This window comes from Heloderma suspectum, chromosome 4 (genome assembly GCF_057233095.1).
Source record: "Heloderma suspectum isolate Gila_16-S chromosome 4, 16-S_ref, whole genome shotgun sequence".
NCBI classification, from domain to species: domain Eukaryota; kingdom Metazoa; phylum Chordata; class Lepidosauria; order Squamata; family Helodermatidae; genus Heloderma; species Heloderma suspectum.
In genome coordinates this window covers 57,980,186-58,005,912 of record NC_139461.1, presented here as the reverse complement: position 1 = coordinate 58,005,912, position 25,727 = coordinate 57,980,186, and the positions used below count along the sequence as shown (strand labels likewise).

Genomic DNA, 25,727 nt, shown 5'->3' with positions numbered 1-25,727 from the left:
GTGGCTTGGCTTGCAGCCTAGGCTGGCTCCTGGACCTCCAATGCCTTCTTCCTCCACCTTCCTTTCTCTTGACAAAAGATGAGCCCTGGTCATTTGCCCCAAATATCCAGCATTTTGAGACATATGTATTTAGCTATAATGGTAAGTGCTGTTCATAATCCTATACACCATGAATTCATCTAATTTCTTTCCCCTTTAAAAGCTGTTGAGATCAATGACCATCGCCACATTCCACAGCAGCAAATGCCATAAGTTAATTAAGTGAAGAAATACATATATTAAATGGAAGTTTCTTTTACATTTATATCCTCCTTTTCTTCCATAATGGAACTTAAGGAAGTGTATGTTGTTTTATCTGGCAGTTTCCAATCCAGACAGTGGCCAGATCCAAAGCTGCTTAGCTTCAGAAAGGGTGCTGCATCATGTGCCTTCAGATCATGTCCTGGGACCCAAGTAATACATCCTTTTGTCTGCCCTAATCTACTGCCTTCATTTTCACTGAGTGCCCTGGAACTACTGAGAAAAAATTATCTCTGTCCACTTTTCCCATTCATTAAATAATTTTTTTAATCCTTCTCATGGTGAGACAAGCTCACAGTTTGGGCAGACAAGCTAAGGGATTAGACAGTTCTCTGCTCCCAAGGCTTGGAAGCTTTGGTCACAGTTTTCCCGCAATTGCCTGGGCAATGGCCTTGAAAGTCGCCATTTTTAAATCAATTGAAAATAATAAGACAATATGATAATTCACAGCCTACTTTAAGACCTAGGAGAGACATCTCTGGGTCTCAGAGACACCTCTGAAAAAGTTCATAAATACCGACTCAATTCCAAATGAAGTGAAGAGTGTTTGCTCTTCAGTAAATGTAAATTCTACTCATGGTGCTGTAAGAATCTACTCAGAAGTAAGCCCCACTGAGTTCAATGGAGTGGGTATAGGATTGCAACCTTACATACTTTACTTAGCATACTTATATCCTGCCTTTCTTCCATCATAGAACTCAAGTGGCATACATAAGGTTTCGAAGGCCATCTCCCATCCAGGCCCTGACCAGATGCAGACCACCAGTTTCAGCAAGGTGGCTGCATCTGTGCTCCCATACCATGCTCTGAGACTTTTCAGAGGATATGTAATATTCTCTGCATATCATTTCCTGTCTGAATAAGGCAGGGATGTGTGCATGCTGTAATCCTGTTGCCAATGGGGAAGCCCTTCCACTAGACCTTTAAGGGTGCAATCCTATGGGGATAGGCAGCCGCCTCCGAACTGAGAGGCAACCGTCTAGCCAAAGCAGGGCACGAGAAGCACAGAGGGGATCGTTCCCTCCGTGCTTCTCCTGCCCTACATTTGCGGCTAGACAGCTGATTTCGGCTGTCTAGCCATGGGAAGGCGGAGCGGGGGAGGAGGCTGCCGGACGACACATAGGATGTGTCACACTGGCATTTCTGCCTTCCCTGCCCAGGAATGCCCCCCAGAACGCCCCATTTTGGCCACTCCATGTTCCTCTTCCTAGTGCGGAGCATGGGGCTGCTCCGTGCTGCCTGCAAGGCAGCGCGGAAGGGAGGGAAGGTCAGTTCTCCAGGAACCGACCTCGGAGCGAAGGCTCCAAAGTTGGTTCCTGGAAAACCACATATTCTATGGCCATCTAGCTGCTGACTAGCGGACATAGGATTGCTCCCTAAATTGTGGTTATCCAGTAGAGATCTCTATTTCTTGTTTTATTAAAACACTTTTAAGTTCTTTACGGTTCTTATGGAGGGGAAAAGCCAAGTTACTACCTTTACATAAAAGAATGGCTTTGATGTAAGGCATACATTATTTAGAAAGCCAAAAGATACTTACCCTGTGGTATATGGTATATTTATCCCTCCTAGATTAATGCTTTCACATCCAACAATGAAGAGTGTTGAAAAGCATAACAGAGACACACCGCTGCAAATCATGGCTAGCTTTGCAGACTCTCTCGCACTGAGTTTGAGCTTTTTTATAATGTAGCCCCCTAAGACAATACCAACACCAGCACTTGGAACAATGATGACACCTAGTTAAAGGGAAAGGAAATTGTAAAATTAAAACATTCAGTGTTTCTAAGTGTTAATTCACGTAGACATTCACTGCCTAAAGCAGCCTTCCCCAATCTGGTTCTCTCCAGATGTTCTGGATGACAACTCCCAGCATTCCTGACTGTAGGTCATGCTGACTGGAGCTGATGGGAGCTGAAATCTAAAAGAGGCCACCAGGTTGGGGAAGGCTGGTCTAAGGCCAAGTTTTCACAAACAGAAGATGAGGTGACAACCAACCGATATGGATGGTGGTGTGCAACCAGTCCTGGATGGAGTTGCACTCCTGCTGAAGAATGAAGTTTGCAGCTTGGGGTACTCCTAGACTCAGCACGAACTGTGGAAGCACAGGTGGCAGTGGTGGCTAGGAGTGCCTTTTACCAGCAGAGACCGGTATGCCAGCTACTTTTTTTTAAAGTATGGTTTGTTTCTTTTCAGTATACCAGCTGCAACCCTGTCTGGAAAGGGTGGTTCTTGCCTCAGTTACTTATGTCCTAGTGATATCTAGGCTAGACTAATGCCTTTAGACACACGTGGGGCTGCCTTTAGAGACAGTCCAGAAACAACGAGTGGTACAAACTGCATCTGCTTGGACACTGGTGGGGGCAATGTGGTTTGAGCACATATCACCAGATATGTTATGTGTTATGTTATGTTATATTATTGTATCTTATCGTATCATATCATATCATCTATTATAGGAACTGCAGTGGTTACCAGTCCATTTCTGGGCCCAATTTAAGATGCTGCTGTTGACATATAGTGCCCTAAAAGGTTTGGGACCAGATTATCTGAACGAATGCCTTCACCGGTACCAGACTGGCTGTGCTTTAAGATCATCCTAAGAAGCTCTCTTCATAGGCCTGCCAGTGCAAATGATTAGAATGGGGGGCACAAGAGGGCCTCCTCATTGGTGGCTCCAAAACTACAGAAGTCTCTCCTGGGTGGGGTGCATATGGGTACTTTTCTACAGGCTTTCAAGTAGCACTAAAAGACGCGTTTATTCAACATGGCTTTCTTGTTAAAAAAAAAAAAAAAACTACTGTGGTCCTGAGTTTTAATGGGCTAAAAGCTTTTTACAGTTCACCTGGTTTTCAGTGATATTGTGCCGGTTGTATAATTTGTTTGTATTGTTATGGTTGGTTTTTACTATTATGTTTTGATGTAGTATGATGATTTTTGTAAGATGTGTGTTTTATTTGATATATAATTGCATTTTAGTGTTGGATGGAAGCTGCCTTGTGACAGTATTTGTCCCAAAAGGCAGCCTATTAATATTTGAAATAAATAAACATAATGCTGTCTGGATTATAACACTTCATGATCAAATAATCTTTCATACCTGCTCCCCCTCACCAAAAATATCCTCTGCACATAAAAAACTAGACATCAAGGAGAAGGAATTTACCCTAGCCTTTTCCCTGACATGCTAGTTTTCTAGGTGTGAGCTGTTTTTTCCCAGGGGGGAGCATTCCATCATGTGAACCACCACCTGTAGTCTGAAGTGGTCCAGTCTAAAATACAGGTTAACCATCTTGGTTGCTCTTTGTAAGAACTTTAGTATCAGCAAAAAAGAGTCAGAATTTCCAGCACCCTGCAATGATGTCAAAAGATTAGTAAAAGCCTCCTTATGATTTTCCCAGATGCAGCAGAAATACTATAAAAAGAACTATTGTTAAATACAAGCTGAAATATTGCTTTGTTTGTATGCTACCATGGGAAGAAACCAAGCTCCAAGTGGGATAGAAAATATGTGAACTTCAGATTGAAAAGAATCAACCTTAGGATTCTTGTTGTTGTTCAGTCGTTAAGTCGTGTCCGACTCTTTGTGACACCATGGACCGTAGCACGCCAGGCCTTCCTGTCCTCCGCTCTCTCCCAGAGTGTGCTCAAATTCATATTCATTGCATCGGTGATGCTATCTAGCCATCTCATCCTCTGCCGTCCCCTTCTCCTTTTGCCTTCAATCTTTCCCAGCATCAGGGTCTTTTCCAGGGAGTTTTCTCTTCACATTATGTGGCCAAAATATTTGAGCTTCAGCTTCAGTTTCAGTATCTGTCCTTCCAATGAGCACTCAGGCTTGATTTCCTTTAGGATTGACTGATTGGACCTCCTTGCAGTCCAGGGGACTCGTAAGAGTCTTCTCCAGCACCACAGTTCGAAGGCATCAATTCTTCAGTGCTCAGCCTTCCTTAGAGTCCCGCTCTCACAGCCATACGTTGCTACTGGGAAAACCATAGCTTTGATTATGCGGACCTTTGTCAGCAAGGTGATGTCTCTGCTTCTTACTATGCTGTCTAGGTTTGCCATAGCTTTCCTCCCAAGGAGCAAGCGTCTTTTAATTTCATGGCTACAGTCACCGTCTGCGGTGATCTTGGAGCCCAAGAAAATAAAATCTGTCACTGCTTCCATTTCTTCCCTTTCTATATGCCAGGAAGTGATAGGGCCAGATGCCATGATCTTAGTTTTTTTAATGTTGAGTTTCAAACCAGCTTTTGCACTCTCCTCTTTCACCCTCAACAAGAGGCTCTTGAGATCCCCTTCACTTCCTGCCATTAGGGTGGTATCGTCTGCGTATCTGAGGTTGTTGATAATTCTCCTGGCAATCTTAATTCCGACCTGTGATTCATCCAACCCGGCATTTCTCATTATGTACTCTGCATATAAATTAAATAAGCAGGGCGACAATATGCAGCCTTGTCGTACTCCTTTCCCAATTTTGAACCAATCGGTTGTTCCATGTCTGGTTCTTACTGTTGCTTCTTGTCCCTCGTACTGATATACCAACTACAGCCTTATCTGGACAGAGATAGCATAGCTATGATTACCCATGCTCTGGTAACCTCTTGTCTGGATTACTGCAATGTGTTATACATGGGGCTGCCTTTGAAAATGATCTGGAAACATCAGCTTGCCCAAAAAAGGGTAGCAAGATTGTTAACAGGGACTGGCCAACATGATCATATTATACCAGTACTTTTTCATCTGCACTGGCTGCCAGTCCATTTCCAAGCCCAAATCAAAGTGCTGGTATTAACATTCAAAGCCCTAAATGGCTTGGGGCCAGGTTACCTGAAAGATACTCTCCTCCCATATATATCTGCCTGGATCCCAAGATCATCTTCAGTGATCCTTCTCTGGGAGCCCCTGCCAAAGGAAGTGAGGTGGGTGGCTACTAAGAAAGAGGCCTTTTCTGTTGTGGTACTCCATTTCTGGAATAAGCTTCCCACAGAGGCTTGCCTGGAGCCCACGCTGTGCTCTTTTTGGTGCTAGGTGAGGACCTTATTTTCCTGGGCATTTCAGTCTTTCAGTTTCTATTGTTTTAAATCTGTTACTGTATATTTGTACTGCTACTAGGTTTTATTTGGTTATTATTTTTATTTTATACTGTAATTTTAAACTTTTATATTGTATTTTGTCATGTTGTATTTTATGGTTTTAATTGTTGTGAACAGCCCAGAGACCTTCAGCTGTTGGATGGTATAGAAATGTAATAAATAAACAGCAGACGAAAACGGAACTGGATTTGCAAAAGGTCTTCTAAAAGCCTTATAAGAAATGACACATATATCCTTATGGACTATGTATGTGAAATCAAAGGCAGCACCTTCTAAAAATGGCACTTAGTTATGCCATTGTTTACTCAAAGGAGATGCCAAAGAAAAGCACATGCTAAGCAAGGGTGTCACATATCAGTTTAAAATCTGATATCCGATTGCTAGCTGCCATGTCACACATGAGTTAATTTTCTAGAGATGGTTTAGGAATGGATTTTGATTGTGTTAAAAATGCTACTGCATTGCGTGCCGGAAGCCAAGATCAATTTTCAGTCAGCAGTTCCCAGCCTCTGCCCTTGGGTTGTTGTGAAAAAATTGCAAGTTCCCCCACAGGGTAAAAACACATTATGAAACTTCCTATTGGATGGGTTTTCACTAAAGACACTAAGGTTGCAATCCTAAACACATTTACTAGGCAGTAAGCCCCACTGAACATAGAGGGACTTACTTCTGAGTGAACATGAGACTGGGCTCTAAGAATACCCTTTAGTCAGTGATGCATGTCTTTGTGAATCATGTTGACATGGGATATCTGACATATGTGTAGATTATGTTACAACAAGAGTTTCCAGGGTGTGGCAATTTGCTATCTGGACAGATGCTGGAGCATCAGAAGGCCAGTTTAACTTGCCAAGACACACTCAAATCGATTTTACCATCTTAGAAAACTGGATGTATGACTCTCTTCCAATTATTTTTCTCCACAGTGACTTAAGGCTGATTCAGATATTCCTTCCATATTAATATTCTTCTCAAGCAGCCTTCCCTGACCTGGTGTCCTCTACATGTTTTTGACGTCAACTCCCATCAGCCCCAGCCAACATGGCCAGTGGTCAGGAATTCTTGGAGTTGTTGTCCAAAACATCTGGAGGGCACCAAATTGGGGAAGGCTGTTCTAAAGCTTTAGAATGGATGTGTTGTTATTTCAACATAGACACACAAGTACAGGAAAGGCAGCCCAATTAATATCCCTTTCAGTACTGAAGTACATCTGACCATTTTCAAACTTAATTTGACATATATCTAACCACAGTAAAGTTCTTATGACCAATGTTGATTTAAAAACTGAAGTGGTAACGTAACTGTTGTACTGAATAACACCAACATTTGGAAATGACAAAGTCATCTAATGTCAAATCCACCAAACTTGGGGTGTAGGCAATGCCAGGATTGACCTGAAACCAATTATTTATTCATTTCATTTCATTTTTATACCGCCCAATAGCCAAAGCTCTCTGGGCAGTTCACAAAAATTAAAACAACAAAGCGCAGTATAAAACATGAAAGCTTAAAACCACAGTATAACAGTACAACCAGAATAAAACCTAGAAGCAATGCAGAGATTTAAAATACAGATTTAAAACACGAGAGTTAAAAGACTAGGAAGCTAAAATGCTAAATACTGGGAGAATAAAAAGGTCTTCACCTGGCGCTGGAAGGAATACAGTGTAGGTGCCAGGCGAACCTCTCTAGGGAGCTCATTCCACAGCCAGGGTGCCACAGCAGAAAAGGCCCTCTTCCTGGTAGCCACCCGCCTTACTTCCTTTGGTAGGAGCTCACGGAGAAGGACCACTGAGGATGATCTTAGGGTTCGGGCAGCCACATACAGGAGAAGGTGATCCTTTAGATAACCTGGCTCCAAGCCATTAAGGGCTTTGAATGTTAATAGCAGCACTCTGAATCGGGCCCAGAAATGGACTGGCAGCCAGCGCAGCTGGAAAAGTACTGGCGTAATGTGATCTCATTGGTCTGTCCCTGTTAACAATCTCGCTGCCCTAGTTTGGACTAGCTGAAGTTTCCGGACCGTTTTTAAAGGCAGCCCCACATATAATGCATTGCAGTAATCCAGACAAGAGGTTATCAGATCATGGAAAACTGTAGCTAGGCTATCTCTGTCCAGATAAGGGAGCAATTGGTATACCAGCCTAAGCTGATAAAAAGTGCTCCGTGCCACCTGTGCCTCAAGTGACAGTTCTGGGTCCAACAGCACCTCCAAAGTACAAATGAGAGGAGACAAATGACTTTTCTTCTGGGGAACCAAAATGCATTTGGACAGCATAGCTTCTGGGGAACAGATCCATAATTAAGTTATTCGGGAAAGATTAATTTCAAGATATACCAACTGAGAATGGAAATATGTTTTGTTGTATCAATGCTGACAAAGAACTCTTTCAACAATCTACGTTGGTCCAGCAGAATACTTCAACTTACCGGTCTCTCTCTCATTCCTGGGCTCAACATTAGCAACAATTTCCCATAAGCAGCATAATGATTTGCCCTGACTTTGGTGCTTTGGAGTAGACATATAATACCAGGCAATGATACAACTAAGGCTCTTGGATATGCCATAAAACATAGAAGCAACATTCATAGGGCTGAAGAAACTTCTCTACTAACTACATGGAATTACAGGCCTGTTAATCAAAACAGTGTTTATTTATGTTATGTAATGCACAAGTTTCATACCCTATCGAGATTTCTTTATGCTCTTTACAAGCTCACTTGCAACGATTTCTCAGTTTTTAAAATTTCACCATTTGTAGAAGACTTTTCTTTCTCTTTCTATACATATAAAATGTATCAAGTTATGAAAGATTTCAACTGCAAATTTCTCTCCCTGCAGCAAGTCCATGTCCAATTGCTTCCCTTACTTCTCTTCCGATCTTCTAACTACACTGTTTTAACTACTGCCCCTGCAGCTCTTCCTTGGCAGCAAATAGAAAGTGTTTGCCCATTCAAGGACTCTGCAGCAGTGGAGTCTTGCCAATATGCAATTTGCATTAGCCTATTTTAGTTTAGCTAGATGACTCCTTTTAAAGTACTTATGTAAACCATTATAATTATGTTAGTGCTTTTAAAAAGGGGTTAAACAAATTGATACAGGATAATCTTGACAAAGGATGTAGTATTTTTATGATCATTTTATGCTGCCACCTTTTCAGTTTAATTGTTTTAGCTATATTTGATGCTGTCTCAATGATAATGCTAATTTTAATGTTCTATGGGCGGAATCCAACGGGGCACTTACACACACGTGGATTCCTTTCCGCCCCACCAATTCTCTTCTGCAATTGGTGGGTCCCACCAATTCCGCTGCGCAAGCAGGACCCAGTGCTTATGCAAGAGAGAGGGGAACCCCCAAAAGGAGTGGAAATATTCATTTCTGGAAGGAGGCACATTGGCAGAGCTCCCTTATGTGAGCTTCGCCAACCTGTCTCCTTCCAGAAACAAGTGTTTCCACTCGGTTGCCCCAGAAGTGCTGAATCGCTGTTGCACAAGTAGCGGGGGATGCTTATGCAACAGAATTGGCAGGGCATAAGAGAATCAGCAGAGGCATAAGTCCCCCACTGGATTCTGCCCATAGTCTTTTGCAAACTGCTTTTGAGTGTATAGCTGAAAATGAGGTAAATATAAAGCCTACCACTGGCCATTAGCATGACAGCTAAAACTGGAACCTCCACATTCTGTGGCAACATCTCTCTGATTCAAGGATGCTGGAAACAAACATTATGGGATGGCTTTATTTGCAACTGTCCCAGAAGCATCTGAGTAGTCACTGCTGAGACAGAACACTGGACTGGAGGAATCTGTGGTTAGACACAGCTTGGCAATTCTCATTCATATAAGAGTTATGCAAATAATAATAATAATAATAATAGCAGCAGCAGCAGCAGCTTCAGTCATTACCAGAGATGGACCATTTGATCACTGAATGACCTACAAACAGGAGAGTGAGATACCTTGAAAGAAAGAGCGGTAGCATATTTATTTATTTATTTATTTATTTATTTTATTGAATGTATTAATTGCCCATCTGGCTGGTCACCCAGCCACTCTGGGCGATGTACAGCATATAATAAAACAGTTTAAAACAATAAAATTCTACAATAAAAACGTTTTCTAAAATACCCTAACCCACCCCAAATGCCTGCCTGAACAACCACGTTTTTAATGCACGGCGGAAGCTCATTAAAGAGGGGGCATGGCGGAGTTCCCTAGGGAGGGAGTTCCACAGAGTGGGGGCCACCACAGAAAAGGCCCTCTCCCTCACCCTATGCTTCTAAGCAATTAATATGCTTCTAAGCAATTAATAATAATCTATCAGTAGGTCAGAGTAACCTTTTGAATGGTGGTGACATTGCCAGAGTAGTCCTCCACCCTCATGGGAAAGTCTTATCACGCTATAGACACAGCAAATTGATCATACATAAACCATGGATAATTACAAGGTGAGGCAAACTGGGGGTGGGAGAATTAGGAACAGCATGCTGAAACTTTTCCATTGGTTTTCTTTTGCTGAACACAGACAAATAATCCTTACAAGTCTCCTTACGAATGGCAATGGCTTACCAGTGTAGATGCTGGCACTGGAAGCTGGGATACCAAACTGTGACTCAATGAACTTGGGAATGAAGGTAATGAAAGCAGTAACGATAGCACTCTCAGCTGTGTATGACAAACTCACAAAAAGGAATGTCACGTTGCTTAAGATCCTGACAGCTGCTCTTGGTAGTTCTACAAAATGACAAAAAATAAGTAAAAATAAAAGGACAACACACGAATGCTATACATAATGAATGGAAAACAAAAACAAAATCAGTCCGCTTTGAAATGGACTATAACGAATGGTTACCCATCCAACCATGATATAATTCTAGCCAAGGATTCAATTATCATGATCCAGGCAAGTCATATGTAAGGTCCTTCCCACAAGAAATGTTATGGTGGGGAGAAGGGCCATCTTTGTTGCATGCAAAACATCCTAAGTCCAATCCCAGGCATCTCTAGTTAAAAAGAGCAGGTAGCCACTGCCGGTCAAAGTAGACAATACTGGGCTAAATAGTCTGACTCAGTATAAGCCAGCATCTTATGTCCAAGTCCCACGAGTTAAATTATAAAATGAAATGGATGGATGTATATATCTAGGTATATGGCAAGCCTGAGTAAACTGAACAACTGGGTGCAACTCAGCAGTATATACTGATGTCATGTTCTGATGTGACACTGGTGCTGTGGGAGCTGCTGCAGTATGGCTCCTTCCCATGCTGCTCAGGTAATGCATGAAGATGCTGGCTATGTGGGAGGAACTCATGCTACCGCTCTACCATATGCCAGCACTGTCTCTGGAATTTAGAGCAAAGTTGGCATGGGGAAGAGAAATAGCCTCAGGGATATCACAGAGGTGACTTTGTTGCAATATCTATAAAAGATATATATAAAAATGCCATAAGTCCATGTCCATGACAACATCTCTCCTTAAAGCAAGGCAAAACCGCAGCTTTCCTGCAATAAATGCACTGTCCCTGGTAAACATAGCAAACCAGTTTGTGTACATCATGCACGACAAAAATGATAAGGTAATTGTCATTTAAATTGTTCCCATTACCTGTGAAAAAATCAAAGCAACATTCAACAACAAAATATCAAGTTCTTTCTGTTTAGCAGGAACCTTGTTCAGCAAATCTACAGCATTAGATCTCAACTTGTAGCTTTGGAATAAAGACAGGTTACTTACCTGTAACTGCAGTTCTTCAAGTGGTCATCTGTGCATTCACATATATGGGCTCTGCGCCTGCGCAGAGCCTCAATTTGAGAAAAACTTCTATAGCTAAGGCATTTTAGGCGGGAACCCTCCCCACCGTCCACTGCGCATGTCCCTAAGGGTTCCCGCCTATTCCCTCAGTTCTCAAGACCGACAAAGCAGCCTCTGAACCAAGAGAAAACCAATTACAGCACCCACTGAAAAACAACACTGACACTGAAGTGGGGATGGTGGGTGGGTTGCGTGAATGCACAGATGACCACTTGAAGAACTGCAGTTGCAGGTAAGCAACCTGTCTTTCTTCTTCGTGGTCTCTGTGCATCACACATATGGGTGACTAGCGAGCTGACTTACCAGAAGTGGGTTGCCGTCCTGGGTAAGTATCGAGGAGAGCACTGCACGTCCAAACGTTGTATCCACTCTAGATCTCACACCCAATCAATAGTGTTGGATAAATGTGGATGGAGTAGACCAAGTCACTGCTCGGCAGAACTCTGGTAGACCTATCCCTCTGTCAAAAGCAGTCAAGGTGGCAACTGCCCTAGTTGAGTGTCCACGAACCAGTGTAGACAGATCCAACCCAGCAATCTGATATGCCAGTGTTGTGGTGTTAGCAACCCATGATGAAAAACGCTGAGAGGAAAGCGGCAATCCCTTGCGGTGTCCTGCATAACACATAAACAAGCAGGGAAACATAGGGAACAACTCCATCCCCGATTTGTAAAATGCTAAGGCTCTCCTAACATCCAACGCGTGCAATGCCACTTCCCGAGAACTAGCCGGTGATGGGAAAAAAACTGGCAGGACAATATCTTGGTTAAGGTAGAACTCAGACACCACTTTTGGTGTAAACACTATGTCAGGATGCAAAACTTTGTCCTTATGAAAAACCAGGTAAGGAGTATCCACATGGAGAGCACACAACTCACTAGCCCTCCTGGCCAATGTGACTGCCACTAAGAATGCAACTTTCCATGATAATAGACGTAAATCTGTCATTGCCATTGGTTCAGAGGGTTTTGAGGACAAAACTTTTAACGCTACCAACAGGCTCCATGTCAGTATGGAGGAACAAATTGGAGGAGCTAACACTCCTAAAACACGTCTTTGCTAATGGGTGTGAAAAAACAGAAAATCCCTCAACAGGAGGGTGAAAAGCAGAAACTGCCTCTAAACAAACATGAAGTGACGATAACTAGAGACCTTTTTTCAAACTGGTCGAGTAAAAGTAACAAAATTTGATGAATATCACATTTGAGGGGGTCAAAGTTCCTGTCATTGAGAATGCAGAGAAAGACTTCCATTTCCCAGAGTAAGATGCGTGTGTTGCTGGCTTCTTAGCAGCATCAAACACTCTCTGCAATCCAGCTGGTAGGGCCCCATCATGACCTATCCTATCTTCCATGCAGTCAACCACAGTATGGCTAGATCCAGGTGACGGACCCGTCTGTGGTGCTAGGTGGGGAACAATGGAATCAGTGGGAGCCTGAAATGGCATCTCTGGGACAACCGCGGCAATGGGGCAAACCAAGGCTGCCTGGGCCACAATGGGGTGATTAGTATGCACCATGTTTTGTCGGTGATTATTTTCGCTACTACCCATGTTATCAATGGGATCTGTGGAAACATGTAAAGCAACTCCCCTGTCCATTGCAGAGTGAAAGCATCTCCCATCAAGCCCAGGCTGTAGCCTGCACAACTGCAAAACTTCCTGCATGCAGCATTGTCCTTGGTAGGAAACAGATCTATCGCTGGTGTGCCCCAGCAGTCGAACAGGGAGTCTAGGACCTCTTTGTCCATCTCCCATTCATGAGAGATCAGAGAAAGATGACTCAGGCTGTCAGCTAACACAATGTCTGTTCCTGCCATGTGGACAACCATTAACCCGATCTGACGCTCCACACACCAACGTGGAATTTGTAAAGTCAGAGAAAGAAGGGAGGCAAACTTTGTCCCACCTTGTTTGTTTAAACAGGCAACTACTGTGGTGTTGTCTGACGACACTTGCACCAGCCTCCCCACAAACACTCTTACTGCCTTCTGCACAGCCCACAGTTCCAGCAAGTTGATGTGATCTGTCAACTCACTCTGGTTCCATCGACCATGAACCACTAAATTCTCGCAATGAGCTCCCCATCCAGGGAGCGAGGCATCCGTTGTTACTGCTCTGGATGGCAATGGCTGGAGGAACTGCATACCTTTCTGGAGGCTGTGCAGCAAAGTCCACCAACGAAGCAACTGCTTCACCTCTTCTGGCAACAGTAGGTGGGTTACGACATGCATCCTGTTCTGTATCAAAATTCTTTAGGAACCATGCCTGTAACAGTCTCATTCGGAAGCAAGCCTGATACATCACTGTAGTGGTTGCTGCCGTAAGGCAAAAAAGGCACTGTACCTGGAAGGCCCGAACCCACCTTTTGAGTGCACAACTCAGCTGTTAGAACGACTAGGGTCTGACATCTGTCGACTTCTGTGGAATCCAGAACTGCCCCAATAAACTGGAGTCTCTGTACTGGTGTCTCTGTACTGGCTTCAATTTGGATGTCTCCCAGTTGATGATAAGTCCTAAATTCTCCAGGAGAGTACATGTCACCTCCATAGACCTCCACAGCTGAGCCTGGGTGGGCGATACCAGTAACCAATCATTGATATACGAGTAGATTTCTACCCCCTCTACATGAAGGTGGGCGCAGACAATGGCCATGCATTTGGTGAAGACCCTCGGAGCGGTGGCAAGTCCGAAGGGTAAAACTCGGAACTGGTAGGCATGTGTTCCAACCATGAATCAGAGGAAGCAGTGGTATGAGCAATGTTTTGTGATATAGAAATACGCATCTTTTAGAGCAATGGAGGCGAACCAATCTCCTCGAGAAAGAAGGGGGAGAATTGCCACCAGGGAAACTATGAAGAATTTCTTGGGAATGACGTAAGTATTTAATTCTCTTAAATCCAGAATCAGTCATAGCCCCCATCCCTCTTCAGTACTGTGAAGTATCTGGAATAAAACCAGTTGAGTAGGTGACTGCGAGGAACAGGCTCTATCGCCCCTTTCCCCAAAAGCACATCTATTTCCTGGGAAAGGACAGCTGACAGAGCAGTAACCTTCATGGTACCGATGGGAGGGAGGGCACTGAACTCAGTTCTGTAACCAAACTGGATAATTGAGAGCACCCAAGAGAATGTCATGATTCTCTTCCAAGTAGGGAGAAATGAAGACAGAAGGTCTCCATAGACATAAAGGTGAGCTTCCAGTTGTCCAGAAGTTTGAAGGGGGTCAAAGCCGCCGCTTATCCCCTCCATCCAATTTGCACTGAGGATGACTGAACTTCGAGGATAATTACTGGCTGTGAGGTGTCTGTCTTTGCCTTGGCTGCTGGAAAGACGCCTGTTGCCTTGCCTGCTGGAAAGACGCCTGTTGGGGCTGAAACTGAGTAAGAGACTATCAGTACCAGCATCTCTGTCTTGGGCACTGTTGTTGTTGTGCAAAGCCCATCCACTTTGCCATAGTTCGAGCCTTTTGGATGGAGCCTTGGACCTCATTAGTCTTGGTATTAAACAAAGGCTGCCCATTGAAAGGCAGGTCCTCAATTCTTGAACGCGCCTCCTGAGAAAGGCCTGCTGACGTCAACCACGCATGCCGGCGCAGTGCTATTGCTCCTGCTAGGGCCTTGGAGCTGCAGTCACTGGTGCCTCGCTGTATGGATCTGCTGCCTCAATAACTTTTGAGCTTCTACATGAAACAGGCTTGCCAATTCCTTCTTATAATCTGGGAGATAATCTGTAAATTTACTAGCCTTATCCCATAATACGAGTTGATAACCCGACATCACTGCCTGGTATTTAGCAACTTTAAGTCCCATCAGTGCTGAGGAATATAGGTGTCTGCCTAAAAGATCAAGCCAACATCCCTCCTTGTCAACAGGGGAGGAGTGCTGTCAATGAGATTTTCCCAAAGCAGCCTCTACTACAATGGAATTAAGTGCCGGATGTTGGAACAAGAACTCAGCATCTGCATCTTGGACGTTATATAATCCCTCTAAATGTCTGGATGTAGGTGGCATAGATGAAGGGCTTTTCCACGACTGCTTGATCACTGTCAACAACGTAGGCAGCACTGGAATCAATACGGCCTGAGCTGAGTCTGTATTTACTGCATCAAGACCCGGATCCTGCACTGAAGGAGCTGCTTGCTGTGTTGATGAACCCAAAGACTGAGCCGTCCTAAGAATCTGCACAGAAAACTCTCCCAGATCCTCTGATGGGGAAATAACTTCTTGCATCACCACCACTACATCAGGGGAAGAGACAGGAGGTTGACAAGAAGAGAGTGATGTGGACTCAGACAAGTAATCATCCAACACAGGAGATTCTGATGATTGTGTTAGAGCAATTGGCCGCTTTCCTGATAACAGTCTCTGATACCGACTGGCACTTGGTAGCGTCATGTGACATAAGATCTGATAACTCCTTTGAAAAGCTGACCGAGGAGAAGAATGAGTAGCATCAACGAACTGTGGCGTTTGACAAAGTACCACTCCCTGCAATTCTGCTCCATCCTCTCCACGTCCTCTAATGGTATCAAAGGGTTGGTGCTTGTCAGCTACAACCCTAGGAGGTAGATTGCGCGTTCTAGAGATTGAAGGTGAGGCAAGGAAAGTACCCTTGTTGTCAGGTGGGACTGATATTGTCACTGATAACAGCGTTCCTCTTCTGGATATTCCCACCGCTGATAATGTTGATCCCAATAAGGGGCCAAGCCCTGTCTATCCCAATAGCTATCATGGGCAACATAGAAGTCCCAGTCTGACCAACAATCCCATCCTGCAGAGAACGAGATCGATCCTGAGGGTAGTAATAGGGAGGCGGAGATCCATGGGCAAAAGACATTGAAAATTATGAGTCCGGTGACCCATGTTGTCTGTCCCAAATAGTCAGTCTCCGCTGAGTAAATGCAGGAGGCAGCACTGGCGAGGGATCTCATATCTAGTCTTCTGACGTCAAAGTGACAGGACGGGTGTCCAACTCCAGTGACGAAGATGGCTGAGGAGAAACCAGCAGGGCTTGAACCTGAGGAGCCAATGGCTGTCGAATCCAATAATCAGAAGACGGTTTCAAAGAGCTGTGAGACCCTTGGACCGAAGAGGGCTCCCTCACAACATGCTCAGATACATTTGGTTAATCCCGACCTCCGTTAGAAGAGGTCTTAGAGGATTTCTTCTTTTTCTTCTTGGGCTCAGCCCCTTCCATACTGGTCTGCTTAGAACTCTTAGCCTTCTTTGTCAGTTTTTTGGCTAAGGTTATGGCCAGAGACCGACCAGGTGTCTGTGGCAAGTCAGGCATGCTGGAAGATCCTGAACAAGGCACTGAGAATAACTGCACCCTAACTGTGGAGTCTTGGGCATTGCCTCTGTCAGTTGAGTTGACGATGATGATGGGGCTGAGGGCTGTTTTGACACAGCACAATCTTTGTTGTCAACCGCTTCAAGTGCCTTTTGCCAAACTACTGCCTTTAGCCTTTCTGAGCGATTACGCCTCATTTGTTTGGAGAAGGTTTGGCAATTTGGGCATGATTCTACTACATGCCCTTCTCCTAGGCAAAATAGGCACAAGGAGTGGCCATCTGATGGAGGTAGCTTACGCCCACACTGCACACATTTCCTAAAGGGGGCCCTGAGGGCCATATACCCTCATGGGCAATCAGAAAATCACTGTAAATAAAAGAAACAAAATTCAAACAAAGAAAGAGAAAAAATATGAAAGAAAAATCAAACAATAAGAGAGAATAAAATGCCAAATACAACACTCAGAGAAACTGATCGAACGAGAAGTTTCCCTACAAGGCTGCCACTATGGCGGTCAAAACAGAACTGAGGGAATAGGTAGGAACCTTTAGGGATATATACAGTGGACGGTGAGAAGGGTTCCTACCTAAAACGCCTTAGCTTTAGAAGTTTTCCATGAACGGAGGCTCCGTGCAGGTGTAGAGCCCATATGTGTGATGCACAGAGACCATGAAGAAGAACTTCTAGTTATGGAGGAGATGTCAGCCCAAAATTCATAAAATACAACTCTGCCATGTAAACAATTTTGTGCCAGGAAGGGTTGCAATGGTCATGGGTTGTTCGTGGTTAACAAAGCATAGTTTGTTAGCATGGCTGAGTTCACACAAGACAACAAACCACAGTCCAACAACAACCCACACTCAATCCATATTCAACCATGTCGACTTGTCGGTTGTCGTGTTGTGCAAACCCAGTGAAAGACCAGGTTTGGATGACATGCAGCAGCTTTTCATGGGTTATTTAATTCACAATGAGCCACTGCGCCCACAGACGCTAAGCTGCGTATGCAACTCCAACTCAAGGGTTATCGTGTCACGCAAACCCAGCAAGCATGGATTATGTGAGGATTAAACAGATCATGGGTTATCCGAGGGTTGCTTAACCCCCACATAACCCATGCTCACTGGGTTCATATGACACAACCCCTGAGTTGAGTTACATATTCAAAATGGTGGCCATACACATGTGCTGCAATCTCACTGTGGGTTAAATAAATAAATAACCCACAGTGAGCTGTCATGTCGTGTGAGCATCCCCAGTGGTTTGAAAACTGTATTCCAAAATTTAGATGTAGAAAAGAGAAAGCCAAAATTTGAAAGTATGCGAGAAGGGCATTTTCTTACAGGCAGTTAAATCTGCTGAAACTGAGCAATTATGATACTGCAGTGACAAAACAAAGAAAACAGAGGTGACATTTTGGAGGTGAAGATGATATTGCACCAATATAGCTGAGAAAAGAGGATACAGTTTTATGACAATGCCAAAAGTAGGTCAACAAAGGGTGCTGGAATTATGTTACAACAACAAAAAGTTGAAAGGACTGTCCCTGTGGAATCCAAATATAAAACAGATAAGATAGTCTGAAGCAGGCTGGAATGTATTTTGGCTTAACAAGCTGAGATATGAACAAGTCTTGTGGCAAATCACACAGCCTCTTCGTTCATCCCTCCAAGCAAGCTTCATTAAATCAGAAAGTTTTAAATTAAACATAATTTCTCATTTCGTCCAAACCAAGAAACAATGGTTAGCAGGTTCAAAACAAGCCAGGATCTTACACATAGTTTAAAGTTTGTTTAAGATCCTGTTTTTTTCCAAAGATGGTAACCATAGTTTCCCACTTCAGACAAAATGGGAATCTGTGGTTAATTAGAGACTTCCTAGCTTCACCTGGTTCACAGTAAGGAACGAGTGAAGGATCTGCATGTGTGTTCAAAAAGTTTGTTCAGATTGTTGAGGTGAGGTATGACTGTCTGAAGTGGATTTCATCTAAAACAAAACACCTTCTTCTGTAGGTATCCCTGTACACCTTACGTTCTGCTCTGTGTGTTTCTACTGTTACAGGACAGTCAGAGATGCAAAGATCACAGACCTTTTCTTTTGAGGCTCCCTGCCTTTGAAATTTTTTCCCTAGGGAGTCTGGCCTGGAGGTTCTTTTCTGACATTCAGAAGACTTGCGAAATCCTTCCAGTTTAGGGCTGCAATCCTACGCACATTTACCAGGGAGTAAGCCTTATTGAATGCAATGGGACTTCCTTCAGAGTAAATGTATACAAGATTGAACAGCACAAAGGTCCTTGGAATTCTGGAAGGATGCTAAAGTGCTAGTTTTATGTTTTTGTGTTAGATGGGCTTTTTAAAAATGTGTTTTTAATGATTCTACTGTATGAGAAATATAGGCTGTTGGACACCACAAGAACTCTATGTGGTTCATTCAAGTAGTGTACATATTTTAAATAAATATAATGATGATACACAGTAATGAATACAAATAAATAATAAATACTGTAATTGATATTAAATTAAATCCTGCTAAATCCTTTTCTGCTGCTATTAGCCCCAACTGATATTTTAAGGCATGCAGAAAGCATTACCAGTGTCTTAGCATCTGGGAGACATAGGATTTTTCAGTTTCTTGACTCCATGATCTTAGACAGGGCTCCAAGCTTGGAGCCAGGAAATCATGCACTCCGCCCCTTCCCCTCCTCCTCATAGATGTCACGGAGAGAACCACGCCAGCTGCCTCTCCCCATTCGGTAAACGGAGCACGGAGGAAGGGGAAAGGAGGTGTTCCTGGGGATGGGGAAAGGAAGAGGCTGGGGCAGCTGGCTTACACTTTTTCCTATCGCTGCCCCAGTCTCCTTCCCTCCCCCTTCCCGAAGCCTCTGCTGGACAGAAGTCTGGATTAATACAAGCCAGGATCTGTGCATGCAACAGGAAGCAGGGGAGAGGCCAGGGCAGAGCATGTGGCCACAGCACTCATCCACAGCTTCACAAACCATAGTTTCTGAAGCTGTATGAACACAACCAATATCTGGACCAGGGACAGGGAACCTAACTACCAGGCTGTCAGGAATTATTCTGAGCGTGTGGAGATAGTTAGCAGTCAGACTCAGAATGGGAACAGCCAAAATCAGAGGAGGCTTCCTCCCTAGTGAGCTCAGATATGGATAGACATTCTTCTCAGGAACTTGGCACACAGATGGCTCGAACTGAAGGCCCCCCTCTTTCCTCCTCTGTGAGAACTCAGGTCTTGGAGGAGGAGGAGAGTGCGGGGTGTGACCTGAAGGATGCTAGAGTCCGGTGCAGAGCAAAGTGGGAAAAGTTAGAGGCAGAGCTCAGACATTCCACTTGGCTGGCTATGTGTGATAGCCTACATAGGAGGGCACAACTGTAAGGGAGAGGCATCCCCCCTAAATTATTCTGGCCAGCAAGTTCTTGTTTCAAACTGCCAGGGTCTCTGATTCCCACTTGGCTCCTCTATTGATATTCGTAATTGTGTGGACTAGCTGTTTTCCTTTGTAGCCTGAGAGTCTCCGAGGATGTGCATTTGTAAAGAGCCTGGTCGTTAACTAATAAAGTAGTGAGTCTGAAGCCTGGTATCTTGGAGTGTGTTGATTGCGAAGGGGGAGGACCAAAGGACCTGACACAGGCCTCAGGATCCAACCCCAGCACTCTCCCCTTCACCAGGCACAATTTCAATCCCCATTGCATTGCACTGGAGGGGAGGGTTCAAGCTCCCTGCCCAGCATGCTATGATGGAGATGAACATTTGGCTCTTTCCACTCCTGAATTGACTAACGTGTATCAGCTGAGGAGTGGAATGGGGCTGATTTTCAGCCCATCGCAGTGTGCTGAAGACAAACACGTCCACTGCTTCATTAATCAGGTGAGGGAGGGCTGAGAAGGGGGTGGCGTGCACGTTCAGTATGTCTGTGTGCTGCATGCGTGTGATTGTGGGGTTATGCTGGTCCTGAGAGAGTGGATAGGTTCATGACAACCCACATGCAAGGTTGAATATGGGTTGAGTGTGGGTTGTTGTTGAACTGGTTTGTTCACCACCCAACAACAAACCATGGATTCTCTTCGTGGGTTGTTTGCCGTTAACAAACTATGGTTTGTTAGCACAGCTGAGTTCACACAATACAACAACCCATAGTTCAATGACAACTCACATTCAAGACTGAGTATGGGTTGTGGGGTTGTGTGAACGCAGTCATAATCACATGTGGCCTGAAACAAAGGGAGGGTCTCCCATCCCACCTGGCACCATTAACACTCCTGATGAAATAAATATTGTATCAATTTTCAACAGAAACTATATGATCTTAAACTTCACCCCAATCTGTTTCTCTTCTTTTTTTTTTTTTTAAAGATACTTTACCTCTAACATTCTTTCCAAATCCCATTGAAGCAGGAACTTCATGGTCTACCTGGCTTTTACTGTTTGCTTTCTCTTTCACAATATCATCATCACTTGAAACATCAGAGTGCAACTTCTTTTTCTTCCTTTTCTTCTTTTGTCGAGGTGGAAGCTTTTTTGGGAAAGTAAACATTGGGAGTATAACAACAAGCATTGCAGTGGCACAAATAAGGAATCCACTCCACCTGAAGTCAAGAGATAATAAATCACATTTGCAGTTAGTGCTGTATGTGTAATGCAAACTGCAATGGAACAAATAATACTGATTGTCATCATCTATAAATGTACACAAGAGATAGAAAATACACAATTGTGCTACTATTTGCCTCATAAAAAATTACCTTGTAAATGACTGAAAGGAAAAATGGACACAAAAGCCAGAACTATAGTCTAAGAGAGGAATGCATCATACACAGCAAAGTTCTGTTAAGCCGACCAAGAAAAGGGGCCAGGATATGAATCAAGTAGGCAAATGGCATTCACAGCACACACAAACACACATACACACACACACACACACAGGATGCCAGGGCAGACAGCAGATGTAGATTTCAAGAGCAAGTTTAAGCCCATCCTCATCAGCCGTTTAGAAAGAGAAAAAGAAAATAAAATGTGGTGGCATTTTTAACAGATCCACTGAATGTTTTGTATTCAGTAACAAACTAGAATTGAAACAGGTTCTTTAATAATTCCCCATTCCCTCCACACCATGGTTCTGATCCTCCACCAGACTCCCCAGGCAGCTGCTCTTTTAACAGAAAAAGAAAATCACAATGGCAAACTACCTGTTTAACATAACATACTTTGGCCCAAACACTATTCCATTCCAAGGCTAGATCTGGTCTAGCCTTGGTCATGTCGCCTACCAAAGCATTCTGTGGCCACTGATGAGATTTTCTCCACACTTCTTTAGTTTCTAATTTAGCAACTAGATTTGGCTCTGGGACATCTAGCTTCTAATGCCTAATGTTGGGTCTGCAGGACACTTACAACTCACAGATTATTTTTTTTTACCTTTATACAGCTGATGAATGAAGGCTCACCAGCCAGCCATTCTGAAGGAAAAGATTTTGTGGAGTAAAAGCATTAGAGGACTGGATGTTGACCTTGGGCTCTATATTATTCAACCCTGGTATTCTACTCTGTGCTGTTTTAAAAGTGGAGTTAGCATGGGCTAGTACAGTCCACCTGCAATAGATTCCAGCATGAACACACACAGGTAAATAGGGATGGAGACGTCACAGATTCCCAGGCCACAAGCTGCTGCCAAGTTCAGTTTGGCTGACATAGCCATTAAAAACCTGAGCGTACCATCTGCAGAACACCAATTAAAGAGCATCTGGTAGAAATAAGAAGTTATAGGCTTTATGGCTACTCAGTGCCTTGTAAATGTGCCTAATTATAGCACAGCACCCAGTTATTTCTATCTGGCAGATGTTTGGTGCTGAACGTCTGGAAAATCTAAGACCATACTTCTTCAAATTAAGATCTCCACTATTATTGCCATGGTTATACTGGTATCTCACTTCCCCATGTCTCCTGCATAATTACTGGTACCTCTTTATTTTAGTTGCAGCTGTTGCTAACCCACTTTCTGCTAAAACAAGCAATGTTTTTCGACTCAGCCAGCTTGGAGAATAGTCTGAGGATACATGAGATTGTTAAATTGCAAACAAGCGAAATTTGACCTTTGGGCACTATGTACGCCATTTTTCTTATTAAAAATGTTTTCTCCCAATTTTAGGGGGGAATGGGGGGCAGCAGGGGTGACATTCAACCTATAGCCTGTGTGTTGCCCACCTCTGGTCTAACCTAGACTAGCATTCTGGTTCCAACATAAGCTAGCTAGATGCCTCTGGGAAACTCACAAGCAAGGCATGATGGTGATGACCATTCCCTGAGTCAAACATTACACTAAAGATGTAACTAGCAGCTATGTATCTTTTCTCAGTATTCAAAAGTAAGGGAGAGGGACCCAATCCAGACTGAGACCCTAGCCTGGGGGGTAGGGGGCTTTAACACTTTCTCCCACTGCGGTACAACCCAGACTAGAGCCGCTGCATCTGTAAATTTGCATTCAGTTCAATGAATCCTTTTGGGGCAATGGAAACCTCAGGTGCAGGAGAACCTGATCCAGATCAGCATCATAGTAGGGGGCAATGGGTTAAAGCCCCCTAGCCTCCACCCCATGCTAGGGTCCCAATCTGGATTGCATCACCACGTAAGGGGGGGGGACATAGCTGCCAGTTACTTTAATGTAACTTTAATTTAATGTGTATTTAACATTTAATTTACATATAGTTTGAGCTGCCGTTATTTGTGCCAGCAAATTATTTTTAAAGGCACATGGCCTCTGAAGCTGGACGTTCCATTTAACTGATAACAGTTAACATCTGCTGACAAATCAATAACAAATCTGTATTTATTTTTAAGCCCCTTTTATGACAGCTCCCCTTGCTCAAATAGTTATTACATATGGGATTATCAGCACTGTGCCAGTACAAACACACACATACATACACACACACACACACACATAATTGAAACAAAGCAAACTTATCAAACTATTTAAACAAGGCAACTTTCCTATGTGCAAAAGTATAGCTGAAAATTGGCAGAGGGGAAAAAAACCCACCAGAAGGGGAAGCAATCTATAGGCTTCACTGCAAGTACTAATCCTCTTAATATTTAACTTCTTAGTTTTAGATAGTTTTTCAATGTTCTACTTTCCAGATACAACTGGAAAACACAGAAAACATGAGTGATAAACCAACACTCATGGGATTACTAGACATTTAAACACTCTATAGATACATTATACAATGCAGCTACTCTAAACTCAGCATTCCTGAGGACACCAGGTTTGCACATAATGACAACCCATGGGTTGTCAGGTGTGAGCAAGCATGCAGTCTCCCACCTGCTGCTTCCACTTCATTTTTGCTTTTATAAACAACCTTGGAATGTGTCATTTCTGGATTGCTCATGGTGACATGCAAACCCATTACTCTGGCTTGTTAAGGGAGAAGCAACCCAGATGGGTTAAAACTCTGGGTTGTTTTCCCCTCAACAACCCAGAGTTCTGGGTTCGCACGTCACAACAAGCAACCTAGGAATGGGGTACTCCTGGGTTGTTTACAAAAGCAGAAATGAAGCAAAAGCAGCAAGCGGGTGGGAGGCAGAGTGCTAGCTCACTCCTCTGCAGCCCTGACTAACTATGAGTTGTTTAACCAATAGCTGGTTGTCACCTGTGAACCAGATCACTCAAATGTTAACCAACTTTAGAAACACTTCATTAGCTCATCATTAATCAATGTCAGCGGTTATTCTCATGCATTAAAAACACACACAGTTGCAACTTACCAGTTACCAATGAAACGTGGGTCACTCTGGTCAATATAAACAGTACTTCGAGGATCCACATAAAACCCAATAAGAACTCCTCCTAATAAATATCCTGCTGCAGGACCAAGAGCTCCCATTACATACATGACGGCTGTAAGAATAAGAGAGGAAAGAAAAAACAGAACACATCAAACTATACCATATCACAGACATGCCAGATTAAAGCAGCATGCCGGAGTAATGTAACATTTCACAAATCAAAAGAACAGGAAACAGAAGTTCTTTCTTGTGACTTTGCATACCCAAATAACAGTCAGCTGTTACTTTTTCTGCAGTTTCCATCTTTTGTCCCATATGATCAAAATCCATTCCTTTGCCACCACAGGACAAACTTTCTAAAAAAACAAGTTCCATTCCTGATGCATGCTAACAAACAGTCACATCTATTGATTACTATCACTTAAGAAAGTGGGACGCAAAATATTTTCATGATCTGTTTCTTTGTGTGGAGAAAGTACGGGAGAATTGTGATTTTTTTGAAAATATCTGTTTATTAACAAATATATAGAGTAGGTAGGAAGCAAGCAGACAGACAGACTGGCAATCCTATGCCATCAGTCCCCTTGCAGCCACCAAAGGCTATTCTTTGCCAAGCAACTCTAAAAACTCATCCAGTTTATTTTTCTGTCTAAACTGAAACTAGCCAATGTTGTTTGGGGATGATGGGAGCTGTAGTCCAACTTATCGGGAAGGCACAAGGTTGGTGAAGGCTGGCCTGGTTATAATGGCAGGATATTCCTAGCTGGTCTTTTTACCCAAGAGACAACTGGATGGCCACATCAGGATGTGAAAAAAGTCAGTTTGCATAAGAAAAGAGCAAGTTTATAACTATTCTGGCAATCTTTATGACAACTGTAACACAGGGGTCCAAACTGCTTCCCCCCTGGACCAGATGACATCAGTAGGCAATGGCCACACCCACTGGTGTCAGAACCCCAGCCCACCCATTTTGCCATTCTCTATGATGAGAGAGAGACAGAGAAAGGGACTCAATCAGCTGAGTCTGTGGCTTTGTGTGTCGCTTGTCATCCCGATGGGGATGGTGCATGGTGCATGAACCACCTTGGCTGTTGCTGGGAGGAGTGGCTCCTCCCAGTGGCAGCCAAGTCAGGGGTGGTGAGACGTGCACAAATAGTGGCTTCATGCGCACCCGCATCCTTGCAGTTATCTCCAATTTGTGATTGAAGATAACGGGGGAGGTCCATGTGCATTACTCACCCTTCCCATTCGGGGGGTGCAGGGTGCAAAGGAATACATCAGAGATAAAGAGTGGGGAGTCCTCCATGGGGATTTGACAGCCAATCCCCACCCCCTGGAGAAATCCACAGAGGCTCCAGGGACCAGTTTCCCATCCCAAGGGAAAAGTTTAAGATAAAGCTCTACACACTTCATAGCAAAAGCCC

The 25,727-nt window shown here is 43.7% G+C and overlaps 1 protein-coding gene across 2 annotated transcripts in view; it reads right to left on the bottom strand.

Moving 5' to 3' along the window:
• Nucleotides 1–25,727, bottom strand: part of SLCO5A1 (solute carrier organic anion transporter family member 5A1) — a 79,032-nt gene that overhangs the window by 17,357 nt on the left and 35,948 nt on the right. For both annotated transcript variants that reach the window (XM_084849354.1, XM_084849355.1), the window contains exons 3-6: nt 24,283–24,415; nt 20,881–21,104; nt 9,966–10,130; nt 1,841–2,039 (exon numbers count right to left, since the gene is read on the bottom strand). In XM_084849354.1, the coding sequence (XP_084705480.1) occupies nt 1,841–2,039; nt 9,966–10,130; nt 20,881–21,104; nt 24,283–24,415 (721 nt within the window). The remainder of the gene's footprint in view (nt 1–1,840; nt 2,040–9,965; nt 10,131–20,880; nt 21,105–24,282; nt 24,416–25,727) is intronic.